The 15,318-nt window shown below is 33.0% G+C and overlaps 1 protein-coding gene across 1 annotated transcript in view; it reads left to right on the top strand.

The window, feature by feature from the left end:
• LOC145249363 (carbonic anhydrase-related protein 10-like) overlaps positions 1 to 15,318 on the top strand; it is a gene marked incomplete at its 5' end in the record, with an annotated part of 1,273,381 nt that overhangs the window by 641,824 nt on the left and 616,239 nt on the right. Inside the window, one exon of the mRNA XM_080110936.1 lies at positions 8,969 to 9,064. Coding sequence (XP_079967062.1) covers positions 8,969 to 9,064 — 96 coding nt within the window. The remainder of the gene's footprint in view (positions 1 to 8,968; positions 9,065 to 15,318) is intronic.

Genomic DNA, 15,318 nt, shown 5'->3' with positions numbered 1-15,318 from the left:
ACATTGCCAACAAGAAAAAATGTGCCTTCGTGCTATTTGACATAATGGATTACTACCCGTCAATCACAAAGGATCTCTTTGGAAAGGCAATTGAATTTGTTAAGACCTATACCAATGTGTCCTTGTCTATAACGGAGAACAATGGGCAAAAAATGGGCAAAACGACTTTTTCGGGGTATCAATGGGATCGCTGGACTCTGCAGAGGCAACAGATCTCGTTGGACTTTATATCATTTATAATTTAACAAAAGATAATATTATTGATAGAAGGGACATGGGCCTATATCGTGATGATGGGCTCATAATAGTGAAGAATGCTACAAGTGTTAAATGTGATCAAATTAGGAGATCAACCCATAGGGACATGAAAGATTTTGGCCTAAAAGTAGAAGTTAATGCTAACTTAAAACAAGTTAATTTCCTTGACGTTACTTTAGATCTGGATTCAAATACCTATAAACCATATATGAAGGATAATGCTAATCCCATTTATATACACCCGCAGTCTAACCATCCACCATCCATTATTAAACATATACCGTTATCTATTGAAAGTAGAATAAGTAACAATTCATCTAATGAAGTAACTTTCAATGATTGCAAAGCTATTTATAATACAGCATTTAAAAATAGTGGGTATAAGGACATAGAGATAAAATATAAAGTAACTAACGCTAGCGCAAATAGATCTAGAAATCGTGGTAGGAAAATTATTTGGTTCACACCCCCCTTTAATATTATGTTGAAAACAAAACTTGGTACAAATTTTTTACAATTTATTAACAAGCATTTCCCACCAAATAATATATTACATAAAATATTTAATAAAAATACATTAAAATTAAGTTATAGCTGTAGTGATAACTTAGAAAGGATTATAAAAAAGCATAATGGAAGAATTTTAAAGACGACTAATAGAGAAGGTGAAAATACTAGTGCAAACACTGCGGTGAATAAATGTAACTGTAAAAAGTCTGAGGAATGCCCAATAAAAAATGAATGTCTGACCCCATCAGTGGTATACCAAGCTAGGATATTCCCGGTAGAGAACCCAAAGGACGAAAGATTCTACATAGGGAGTACCCAAATGACTTTCAAAAATAGATTCTATGGACATACACGATCGATGAGTAATCAAACATATGAAAAGGACACTTCCTTATCGTTATATTACTGGAAATTAGTTAGAGAAAATAAAACACCTAGTATAGAATGGAAGATTATTAGGAGGGCCAATACTTGCCACTCATTGATCTCACACATGTCCACTATGCTTATCAGAAAAACTTGAGATAACTAGGTTTAAAGACAGAGAAAAATTATTAAATATTAAACAAGAAACTGCTATATCCTGCAAACATTTCAGAATACACGCAGTTAAAGAACTCTAAATTAGTAGACTAGAACAACTATAAGTACAACTAACCCCCATCAAATACCCCCATAAAGAGGATAAGTGAGGTCGCAACTATGATCATACCCGTATGGATTACGTAAGTCGCTTCATCAAGCAGTTATAATATTACTAACCTAAATAAGTACCTGTATGAAGGTATATTTGAACCAAACGAGTAATAGATTGTTTTGGGTGAACCTCGTAATAATGTATGCATATGGGTATTTTTGGGTGTATGCATGTATGGATAGAAGATCTTTATATACCCGGGTAGGAAAATTAATTTAAAAAAAGAAATTGAATGAATGAATAGATGAAAGAAAGTAAGGAATGAAGGGTGAATGAAAGAAAAGGGGATAAGGAAATTAGGGTGAATAAACAAAGATGAAGGTAAGTACTACAGTATATAAGCTTGTATACTCAGTTTATACAACCTAAATACTCTGGTTTCTGTCATGTGTTATAATATATTATTATTATATTGTTATACATCTTATGTATATCTGCCTAACAATCGTAAGAGTGTTTGCTTAATATGAAGATAGGCCTATGAACTTTATGCTGAATTCAATATAAATTTTTACGTAGTATAAATTTTTACGAAAAAACCTACAACTTAGGAAAATGTAACAAGCGGGTGGGGCCATGAAATATAACTATGCGTGTGGAGTTTGAGAGAAATAAGGGAATTTATATAGTAAATGTATTCATGTCTGTTTCTACTTTAGATGTATCATTTGGTGGCAGGGTACATGTATATATGTATGTCTATATTTGTGTGAGTATGTATGTATAAGTGTATTTTATGTATGCATGTATGTTTGTATATTTATATATATGTGTATCTATATATCTGTGTGTATGTTTGTATATGGATGTATTTATATGTGTGTATGTATGTATGTATGTATGTATGTATATGCATATATATTTCTGAACTATTAGAATAGGCTGTCTCGTATATGATTTTTGTAACAATATAGATTACAAGAATGTATGGATGTCCGAATGTTGTTTATGTATGTATGTGTGTATGTATATATGTATGTATATATATGTATATATATGTATGTATGTGTGTATGTGTGGGTATATATATATATATATATATATATATATATATATATATATACACCCGTCTGGAGTGTAGTGGCATACTATTGCATATACGAAGGGGTTACCACGCTACAGAAGTAAAGAAAAATGCCATTATTTGTCTCTGTATGTCTGTATCTGTGTGTATATATGCGTGGGTGTAGCAAAGTGTAGGCATTTATAAGTATATTGATATATTAATATATATAGGTACATGTGGGGTTTAGATAACTTTTGTGTTTTATGTTTATTCATATTTTTTTGTTTATTTGTTTTAATTTAATTTTATTTTTATTTATCTTTATTTAATTTTATTTATTTTTTGTTTTTTTGTATTTACCTTATTGTAATTTTAACTTTATTCCTGCGTAGCTTAGAGTTATTGCCTAGTTTCAGTACGTGTGTTGTGAGTAAAATAAAAGCGTACAACATGGATTCGCTTTTGAATATATGTATTTAAGTGAGTGTGTGTGGCGGTGTCTGTGTATGTGTGTGTTGTTGTGTGTGTTGCATGTATGCGTAGGTGGATGTAGATTAAAAGGCACCGGCCAGTACTTAGTTGACCATAGCTAATGTTCTTAATTTACAGACAAGCTAAATTCTCAAGTACCTTATGCCATAAAAACCAAAAGTTAGCTTGGGTGGGGGGAAAGGGAAATGAAAAAGATCTTCAAAGACCTCACTTATCCTCTAACCGTTTTTTATGACTCCCACCCAGGTTGCATTCTAACTTGATAAACGAAATGGATAATGTATTTGGTGGAAATATCACTTTCGACGGTAATTCTTGGCCTGAAGACGTAATCCCCCAACGTGGGTGATTACAGAACATGTATGCACATATTTAGCCATTAATGTTTGTATAAATAAAATTAATATATATATATATATATATATATATATATATATATATATATATATATACAGTCCTGGTCAAAACCATAAGACCACTTACGAAAGTAAGCGTTTACGCATATTATCGAATTTTTAATCAAACAAATGGTTGAAACCATTTCCAAAAGGGGAAATATGATGGAAAAAATGAAATCTGCTTCATTCGAAACCTTAACCCTGATCTAATAAATATTTTTTTAAAAACGAACATTTTCACCTGGTCAAAATGATAAGACCACTTTAATAAAATCGGCTAGTTTTGAAAAAATTAATACGAAAAGATTTCTATGTTACTAAAAGCGGCTTGTTAGTGGATAAAAAACATCTTACTAAATTATAAATGGCAAAAGGGAAACCATTATCAGAGTTTGAAAGAGGAAGGATCTTTGAGCTTAATAGGGGTGGACTCTCCCATATATCCATTGCAAATGAAGTGAATCCTAGCAAAACGGTCATCTCAATGTTTTTAAGAAATCCAGATCAATATGGGCACAAAAAGAGTCCAGGTCGACCAAAAAAAAAACCCATAACTGGATCGCCATATCAGAAGAAGTTTATAAAAAAAGCTCCAGTATGAGCTCAAGTCGATTGAAAAGCCAAACAGCAGCAGAATGTAGTCCTAAAACCATCAGAAGGCATCTGAAAATGAAGGGTTTCAATTATTTAAAACGACTGCAGAAACCACGTCTTCTTGAACAATACAAAACTCACCGACTTAAATATGCCGCCAAATAACAGACTTAGGATGAAGAGAAGTGGGAAAATGTAATTTTCTCCGATGAGAAAAAGTTTAATCTAGATGGTCCAGATGGATTTCAACACTATTGACATAATAAAAATTTGCCTAAAGAGACTTTTTCAACTCGGCATAGTGGAGGAAGGTCTTTAATGATCTGGGGTGCTTTCTCGTCAGCTGGGACCCTACAGTTACAAGTAGTGAAAGGCCGGCAAACATCATTGAAGTACATTTCAATGCTTGAAAATGCTTCTATCAGGACTGAAGGTCCACGTCTGTGTGGAAGAATTTGGATTTTCCAGCAAGACAACGCTGCGATACACACTTCTCGACAAGCACGAGAATACTTTTCTTCAAATAATATAGAATTGTTAGATCATCCAGCATGTTCTCCGGACTTCAATCCCATTGAAAATCTTTGGGGAAGGATGGCAAAAGAAGTGTTCAAGGATGGAACCCAGTATGATTCGATAAAGGAACTTTCTGATTCAGTTTTCAGTACATGGGATAAAACTCCTTAGCAACTGATAAAAAAAACTTAGTCACAAGCATGCCGAAGAGATTTTTTGAAGTAATTCGTAATAATGGAGGCTATACTAAATACTGAAACCCTTTTTAGTAATTTATAATTGCTTTTTGTTAGATAAATTATCTGTGCTCTTATCATTTTGACCAGGTGAAAATGTTTTTTAAAAAAATAATTATTAGACCAGGGTTAAGGTTTCGAATAAAGCAGACTTTATTTTTTTCCATCATATTTTCCCTTTTGGCAATGGTTTCAACAATTTGTTTGATTAAAAATTCGGTAATATGCGTAAACGTGGTCTTATGATTTTGACCAGGACTGTATATACATATATATATATATATATATATATATATATATGTATATATATATATACATACATATACATATACATACATATATATATATACATATAAAAATACATACATATATATATATACATATAAATATACATATGTATATATACATATATGTGTACATATATACACATACACACACACACACACACACACACATATATATATATATATATATATATATATATATATATATATATATGAGAAGGACAGAGGAAGAGAGGCAGTTAACTAACGTGTATGCAACGTTTACGACTTCCACTCGTTCGAACACTTTGGATTGTCTAATACCTGCGCCCGAATTGTGCGTTTATTTGTTAATTTCCTTTCATTGCTGTAGCAATTGTTTGGTGACCCGGGGGTAAAGACTTGGAAAATGGAGTCACAGGTGGCTTCGTGATTTCGTTCCAATCTCCCTGTCAGCAGCAATTGTCACCACTTACACTGATGATTGCGTCAGCACGAAACACCAGTGTCTTAAGGTATAAAAGAATAATTAGCATATCTATATATTACTCCTTCTTGATTAGGATCTAAGTGGATTTATTTACGTTGATATTACAGATTTTTACTGTCATTCTCTTTAGCAATTCATTATACGGATGACTATATTTGGATCGATGCCTTCTATTTCCAATTCTCTTCTTCATTTTTAAATCAGTTTTTGTTAACATTGCAATCAAAATAAAAATTTTAAGTATTACATTGCATGTAGTTTTATTTTGTTTGGTATTTTCTTTATAGAACGTGTCTGATTTTTGTTTGCTTTTGTTTTTTGAAGTCTTCGAAATAAAGGAAATCTTTTCTTATAATCTTTGTTTTCGAACTTGTGAAGTATTAATGAACATTATCAATGTTATTTTTCATCGTTCTATTTTGTTATATATATATATATATATATATGATTTTCAGAATGTGAGAGATTGTATAATAAATTCCACAGCCAAACAACGTCGCAGCTCACAAGATTGTGAGCTGCGACGTTGTTTGGCTGTGGAATTTATTTTATATATATATATATATATATATATATATATATATATTTTCGGATTTGAACCTTGTCAAATCACACTTCATTTCCTTTTGACGGATTGATTGTTGCTATTTCTTCTGATGAGTTAAGGGCATAATAGATTTATTAATTGATATAATAATTAAGTGATTAATTTTGCGCTACAAAACAGATACTGTCAAGAATTGTCAACTGAATTAAAGTAATAAATTATAAAATGGTCAACGTCATGAATTTTGGAATATAGTTTTTTGTCATTTAATCTCTATATTGCTCTGTAATTACATTGAGTTTCTTAAATAAAGATTGGTATATGTGATAAGAAAATATATTTCTACAGAAATATATATATATATATATATATATATATATATATATATATTGGCACGAAACCCAAGATAGCCGACTTGTAATAACGTGGGGATGGGATTTCTTTTCCCCAAACGAAAACACCAGGTCTATCATGTACAAAATTAACTTTTTATTGGTAACATCGAATGGAAATAACATCTGACGAGGAAAAGGAGATTTTTATGAACACACAAAATCATAAAATGGCCATCCCATTAACGAAACGGCATAAATGAAGAAATCAAAGATGAGATAAACAAAAGTTATAAAAAAGAAAAAATGTAAGTCTTTGAATTTCAACAAAGTTTTGTACTATATATATATATATATATGTGTGTGTGTGTGTGTGTGTGTGTGTAAAAAATCAATATGAAATGTTTATGCTTATATCTTTTCTCTATTTATTTCTTATTCGATGTGTAAGAATGCAAAATCTCTTCTGAACAAAACATTTTAAAGAGCCAAATTTTCGAACGTGCCTTCAGTGTACTAAGGGGGATTTGTGCGCACGGGGTTGGGGTGGCAGAAGAAGAAGGAATAGCCAATGAGACAGTGTCGTTTAAGTTTGTAGTTGGTGGGTAATTGAGCTAGAATACACACATATATACATGCATTTATATATGTAGATATACGTACTTACACATATATATACATACATTCACATATGCATACATGTACACACATACACACATACCGACAACTGTATGTAGGGAAAGAAAGAGAGAGAGGTGGAGAAGTAGATGTAGTGAACAGGAAAGAAAAGAATAGAAGTCATTGACCAGATAGAAAACAAAATAAAGTTGATAGGTTTTGTTTTGAAGGGGGTCATAAAATGTAGTCAGCCTGGACTTGTGGTTTAAGAGGGAGAGACTTTCAATATGAATAACAGACATTGATATTACGATTCTGAATTTTTGAGATAAGGATTAATTATTCATACTATTTAGACTCCTCGGACAACTGTTCTCATATTGAATATCATTCATAATTCCATGTAACTTCCCGAGTTTGACAAGATACACTTGAAGAAGGTCGGAGATACATCGACCGAAAGTTGTGAAAATGACTCTCAAGATGAGAATAGTAGTCAGAGTTAAATTATATGAATTGATATGTGGAGAAAGATAAAACTGATGAAAAATGAAAATAGAGAGAGAAAGAAATAGAGAGAGACAGAGAGAGAGAGTGTGTGTGTGTGCGCGTGTGTGTGTGTGTGTGTGTGTGTCGTTCCAAAAAGATCAGATAATTGCTGCAGGAAATCTTCACGTATAAGAGTTTAATGCAGAGATGAGCATAAGGATTAAAAGAAAAATTTAACACAAAAACTTCAATCGCATTATCAATTTATTTCAACTCAGTACGGGCCTCATCAGACGAGATGAGGTACTCAGATCTTTAAATTTATAAAGTAATTAGGCTAAGTTATTGTTAGATTTTTTCTTTAAACCTTTATGTATATTTATATATATATATGTGTGTGTGTGTGTGTGTATGTATATATACATATATATATAAGTATATATATACAGATACACATACATCGTATATATGCATATATGTCTGCATACAGATTAAATTCTCTATCTTTATAAAAGCCAAGTACGTCCAAGGATGGAGTACTGCTGCCACATCTGGGCAGGAGCTGCTAAAAATAGCCTATCCTGCCTTGACAGAGTACAAAATAGACTTCGTGGCTTAGTGGGTGATGCTCTTTTCTCTTCTCTGCAACCTCTCTCCCACAGGAGAGACGTTGCGAGCCTGTCTTTGCTTTATCGTTACTACCATGGCAGGTGCTCGTCTGAGCTCCAATCTCTGGTCCCCCCTCGCCAATCTTTCACGAAAAACACCCGTCTAGCTGAAACCAATGTCAAAATCTTTCCCCACTCCTTATCTGTGCCAAAATAAAAACGTAGATTCCATGAACAAAAGTTATTTCTAGGAAGTGCACGCCTTTGGAACTCTGTTCCGGTTGTCTGCTCCCATCTGACTACTACCTGGATATCTGTAAGTGCAATGTGAACAAATTCCTGATGAACGGCCTTCTTAAGTAAGACACTTTATCAGATCTCCAAAACTTACGTACTGTACACACAATAACCTTTATCCCCGAGTGGCTTCCGGGCCTTGATAAGTAGTGACTACCTTGTAAAAAAAGGTAGATATATATACATATGTATACATATATATATATATATATATATATATATATATACTACATATGTGTGCATATAAGATTTAGCTAAGTTTTTAAATTTTTACTTTAACCTTTTTATGTGTGTGTGTGTATGTGTGTGTGTGTGTGTGTGTGCGTGTCAGAAAAGTGTGCACTTGTTCACAAAAACAGCCGAAGCCGTAGATGTGTGCATATTTCTTGTGCTGTGATTTCTCACTGAAAAACAATCTTTCTGCCACTTCTCACTGGGTGAGCATTAAAAAGCTGTCATTGATAGATTCCAGGATGTCGGCGTTTGGCAAGCAGAACGAGCTGGCGTCAAAAATAAATGTACTTGTCCAGAAAACACGGAGATTTCAATTCGTGCCCATTGCACTTGTATATCTCATCTTATAATTTCATATTTTCTTTCTTTCTCTCTTTTTCTAGATTCATCTGATATCCTACAACACAGATTTGTATGAGAACTATACATCTGCGCTGTCCTCTCCACACGGCATCGTGTCCATTGCTGTATTCGCAACAGTAAGTACACATTGATTTTCGCCTACGACTAAAGAAGCATAAATACGATTTCGCCGTGATAAAGTGAATTAAACTTTCAACTGCACAAAAAATCGAACTACACATGTTTTCCTCAGATGTTTTGCACGTTTTCCCCGTATTATGCATTTTTCCGGTATAATGCACGTTTGCGGTTATAATAGATGTTTGTCGGTATAATGCCAACCAAATCTAGTATTGACCTGAATCGTTATTGCAAATATTTTTTATACTAAACTGCTTTAAGTCTTAAGACTGACTCATCTGCCTGGACTTCTTGTCCCGGCTCAAAGATCAATGTGTAATATCTGTTCTACCGATGCTGCAATTAAAGTAATCTCACATATCTGACGATTGCTCTTAAAGAAATCTATTTTTGTCAATGTAGGGGAAACCCTTCATAACAATTGTCACTATCCAGTTCTCCCTTGGGTGAGCTAGTCCCGTCCCCCTCTCCCCACATTACAAAACGACTTTGTGCCTAATTTAATCTCGTGGGGAGGCAAGTAAATACAATCTTAAGACTGACTCAATAGACAAGGTAACAAAAATTGCAACTCATGTAGTCTGCGTGTATATATATATATATATATATATATATATATATATATATATATATATTGAAATTGGTATATTTAGGTAGCATATTTTTTTCATTCCAACAAATATTATTGAATGCAACAGAGGCACTTTCTTTATGATTCCTTTTTTTTTTTTTTTCGATTTTCCGTATAATCATTTCATGTCAAAATCGAAAATATTAATGAAGGTTTCATAATTGAGGAAGTAAAAGTGCGAACGAGCGAAAATGGAAATTAAAAGGTAAAAAGTAAAATACGCGGTTTAATACATATTGTACTTTTAACTTTTTAATTTCCATTTTCACTCCTTCGCACTTTTACTTCACCAACACCCGGAGATGATTCGTAGACGAATCGAAAGCGCTTGTGACAGTAACAATTATGGAACTTTCATTAATATTTTCGATTTCGATCTAAAAAAATTATACGGAAAATCGACAAAATAAAAAAAGAATCATAAAGCAAAGTGTCTCCGTTGCATTTAATAATGGTTTCTTGCATATACAGTATTTGACAGATTATGGTTACCCACGAAGGGGTGCTTGTGCGTGAAAGTCTTATTGACAGGGGGTGCGCAATCTCTAATCACACCTGTCCTGAGTCGACATTGTTAAATACCAGTGGCAAGTGACGTGTACAAGACGACTAGAAACAAATGCCCAGATAAGCGGAAATTTTGCTTGCATATGTATATATGTGTGTGTGTGTATAAAATTCACTATATCTGTTTCTAATTTACAAAGTGCATCTCTTCCGAGACGCGAGATCGTAGAGTGCCCAAGGCAGGTCAAAAGAATGCATTTTTGCGAACCGTTGTTTGATACATATATAAGCCGGTAAGAAAAGCTGCTAAGGAGTCAAAATTACAAACATAATGGACGTTGGCTGCTGACTTTAAGTGTTCTTGTATGCATGCGCTAATATATGTCATACGCTAAAGTCGGTTTATTTTTAAGAATTGTTAATGGCTCTAACGGTAACGACTAAGGGTGGGGCGTTTTAAGTTTTGTTTTCAATTCTCGTTCATGACACCCAAGTCATATTTTTAAAACATTGTTTAAATCATTAATATATATTGGGTAAAATGTAATAATTAAACATAATTCATGATAATAAGCATAAAATCTGCATAATTTAAAATATCATATTTAAGGGTATTTTACTACCAGGCAACTCTAGACGCCTTGATGGTCGTTTATACAATCTATAGTCCCTTTCTAGAATGTAACCATATTTGGTACAAAAACATCAGTCTATGTTCTTTTTAATTTTAAGCTGACGACAGATAATTCGAACTATTGTTTTTACTATAATTCTCATTACGTACTCTCTCACGAAGTTGAGAATCTTTCTGTTGTGTAAATCTTTATTGTGAAAGTTTGGCGAGGGGGGACTATAGACTGAAGCTCAATCGAGCACTTGCCATGAAAATAAGGATAAAAAAGACAAACTCGCAACATCTCTTCTGTAGGATAGAGGTTGTAGGGAAGAGAAAAGGACATCTCATACGAGGCTACGAAGTCTACTTTGAACTCTATCAAGGCATAGAGCATAATTAAACAGTGATACTTGACTTTTGCATTTAAACTTTACGTGAAGTCATTATTTACAGATTATTTTATAAAATCAACAGTAGATTCCTTATAGTGTATTATAGACTACAATGTATTGTCGATTGTTGGTTTGTCGTTTTTGTTTTACGGCATATCAACCCTTTTCATGTTATTTTAAATCGAATCCAGTTATTTTGAAGGAAATGTTTTTAATAGAATAAAAACAGTTGGTTTCTATTTAACCCATAGTTGGGACCCTAGCAGGTATTACCATTCCGGGTCAGAGTGGACCTGAGAGCAATGGCAATTAAAGGGTGGCTCCACACTCCCCAAAGCCCGCAAGCTTGGCCTCTCTATCGAATATAGTTTAAGGTCATGTCCAGAACTAGTATTGTCGATTAAGTCAGTGCGAGGAGACATGTGAAGATTCCTTCTGGTACACTGCGGGAGTTAGTACCTTACTAGAGCAGGTAATTGGTCGATTTGGTTAAAAATGGGCGATTTCATCGATTTAGATGACAATGAATGTGTGGGAGGGTGAAACCTTTGTTGATCCTCATTCAATTCGAGACAACGTGAGGTCTCTCTGCTAGTTTAACTATATGTCTGCAAACGTAACCTTTCAAAACTCACAAAAAGGAATGCTTGTTTAAAATATTGCCAGACTGACATTCTTGTCTTATTTCTTAGGTTGCATATTTCTTCAGTTTCACTCTATGATTGATCTTTTCAACTAGTCTGATGATCTTTGTATCGTAATTAAAAATATTAATGTATTAAAAAGAACAGTTTTCAAAGATTTTACGTAGATTAAATTTATTTCCGGTTGATTTTTTATGGCGGATTGTAAATTATAAACTCCAAGTTGGTACGGACAAGGTTACGTTACAGACTAAATAGATTAAGTAAGGTAGTGTATCGGTGGATTTTATTGAATTTGTTTTTTGTTTTGTTTTGTTATGGTTTTTACACGTAGACCCAACACGTTGTATGCAGTCTACGGCGCAAAGGATACTAAGATAAGGAAAAGGACAGAACTTTAACTCGCTTTTTCCCGTTGTAAACGAAATTTATTCTCTCATCCTCCCGCCACGGGTGACTTCTCATTACGGTTGTGACGTCGGCAACATCTTTAACGTGATCGTCTTCTCTAACGTGCTCTTTCTCCTTTTTAAAGTATTTTTTGCAGTTACGTAATTTTGCATTCCGTATGCATTTACATATGCGCTCGGTTACAATAGTATTCATCCGTTTTTAATGCTCCATGAAGATGGTTCTCGAACGAATTGAAAGTACTAGCAATACATTTGGAACTTTTATCAATCCTGTTTAGTAAGAAACAATAAATTCACACTTCTTAATATGACTAAAATTTTCCCCTTAACTTCTTTAAAGCATTCTTTATGTACTGGTAAACTGAAAGTTTACATATTCTGACATCATTTTTTAAATTTATTTTTAAAGATTTAAAAGTATGGCTACTTTAGCGTTTTCTTTAAAAGAAATATTTTTTATCCTCATCTGAAAGATAATAATTATTGATAACATATTCAATGAATTTCACACTTAAAAACGCAAAAGATAAAAAAAAATTAAACATTAAAATTTCGGATTTCAATCTTCGATATAGCAGGCACCCTGTGATTTTTTCTACACTCGTTCACCTTCCTACTACAAAATGAGCGTGTGCTTAATGGATCGCTTGGACTTTAAGGGGTCGAACAAGTGACAAATGAGGAAGGGGAGCATGAAGTCCCCAAAAATATATTTATACAACGAATATGAAAAAAACACCCATGTAAAGTGCATTCTTTACTTATTAATCAGTGAAAATTTTATATTGACTTGATAATTACCTGATTCTTAATAGATTTTTAAAGGCGGACTTCGTTACGAAAATCAAAAACACTCCAACAATTTTACGACCACTGCATATGTGCTTTAAAATTGGGGTTTGTATTACTGTACACATAGATTCGAAAAAGTTGTCAAAAAACAAATATATAACAAATAAATGTTATCAAAGGCAAGATAAGTTACTTTTCTACCAAACTGGATATAATTTTCGTGTTTTTATTCAATTTAACATGTTTATTCAGCTCGAAAAGCATACAGTGTTTACCGATGTATTGGAAAATTTAAAATGGCGGCCGACTCTCTCTTTAACACGGTAAGTTCGGAAAAAGGTGCAATAAATAATAAACTAGACAAAATACTGTTAGAAATTTGGTCAATATATGTTACCGTGACATAACTTGACATATATTCGGTGTTCTTTTAATAGTATTTTGTCTAGTTTATTATTTATAACACCTTTTCCCGAACTTACCGTGTTAAAGAGAGAGTCGGCCGCCATTTTAAATTTTCCAATACATCGGTAAACACTGTATGCTTTTTGAGCTGAATAAACATGTTAAATTGAATAAAAACACGAAAATTATATCCAGTTTGGTAGAAAAGTAATTTATCTTGCCTTTGATAACATTTATTTGTTATATATTTGTTTTTTTGACAACTTTTTCGAATCTATGTGTACAGTAATACAAACCTAAAAATTGTCTAACCTATTTCTTCTTTATTTTCTGCGAGATTGTTTAGTTCGTTGTTCTCGTGGTTTCGATCAGTTCGCTATTTTGATACCTCATTTCATAGAGCTTTCTATTTCGATGAAAAGAAACTGGAATCTTAGAGAGATATCAATCATACCAGTTATTACCGGTCCCATAGGGCTTATGAAGAAGAATATTAAGTCTTACCTGATACTCCTGGTGAATCAAGTGCAAAAGAAATATAAAAATTGTACTTAGGGGAAAACGAGGATACTAAAACGAGCTCTCGGTTGGTTTCAATAAAAAGCAGGGCAGTGTTGCCAGTTGGCTTGGCTGCCCAATATCCAGCGTTACAATCTTCAAAGGAAGAAAAAAAATTTTTAACAATTACATTTTTCTAAATACTGCAGGCTTGTGGAGCTTACTTCCTGCTGTTTTCCCCTACCTATAAACTTGGTGTTTTCAAAACTAAGATCAATAGGTGTCTCCTTTCTTTGCGATTATCATCTTCCGTCCTTGGTAATTTTTTTTTTTTATAAGTGGGTTCACGCATTGTTTGAGACAAATTCTACTAGAGAAAATCGATAACCTGGTGTATTCTTTTTTTTAAATATAAACAACTTGAAGCAGAGGACAACGAATCCAATCATCAACTACTTGAATTCACGAAATATACCACAGCTGCAGGTGTCTATTAAACGTTTATTTAATTAGTTCTACTGGAGACAACGGGTATTTTCATCCGACCCGTATCATCTATATATACTGCGAAACATTAATGTCTATTTTTCACTGATATTGTTTCAATTACTTTTCTCTTTTATCTTTCTAAGCAAATGTTTTCCAAAACTTTTTATCTTTGTGGAATCTTTTCAATAATAGTGATGTCACATGAAACTTCAACATATTTTTTTCTTTTTACTATTTTATTTTTATTTATTTATTTCTCTTACACAATGCAAGCAATATTTTTTTTTTCGTCTGTAACCGGTTGAGGTAAAAATAAAATGTACAACTCAAATTTACTCATATTTTTGAAAACTAGTTCAAACACATAAAGTGGATCTTTTTCCAGCTTATTCATGATAACTGAAATAATAGTTCTATTATATATATATATATATATATATATATATATATATATATACTAGCATTTCAGTCCGGCGTTGCCCGGGTGTTTAGATGTGTAAGTGGTAGTAGGAAGGCAGGCTCGAACCTGTATCGCGAAGTAGGAAAAGAACGGAAAAAAAACGTCTTTACTGTTACGACCACCGCCAAACGGGAAGTGACGTAGATTAAAATTAGGGCTAGACAATCAAAAGGAGAGGATGACTTTCAAAAATATCGGCGAAAGAAGCGCCCCCCACCCGTAGAAAAACTGCCCAGTTGAAGGTGAAGATATTAATGTTTTAAGCCAATTTTTCGATATTTGTCGCCCGAAAAGTCGAGCTTCAAAGCAGTACTGATCTTTGTAAAATCCGTCGCCTCTGTTGAAAGTTTTAGGCAGACATGCCAACATACATACATACATTTATATATTGGTAACTAAAAAT

The sequence above is a fragment of the Euprymna scolopes genome, chromosome 28 (genome assembly GCF_053919585.1).
Source record: "Euprymna scolopes isolate OS-2025 chromosome 28, ASM5391958v1, whole genome shotgun sequence".
Lineage (NCBI taxonomy): Eukaryota > Metazoa > Mollusca > Cephalopoda > Sepiida > Sepiolidae > Euprymna > Euprymna scolopes.
Note: the sequence above shows the minus strand (reverse complement) of the source record. Positions and strands in the feature narration are given on the sequence as shown.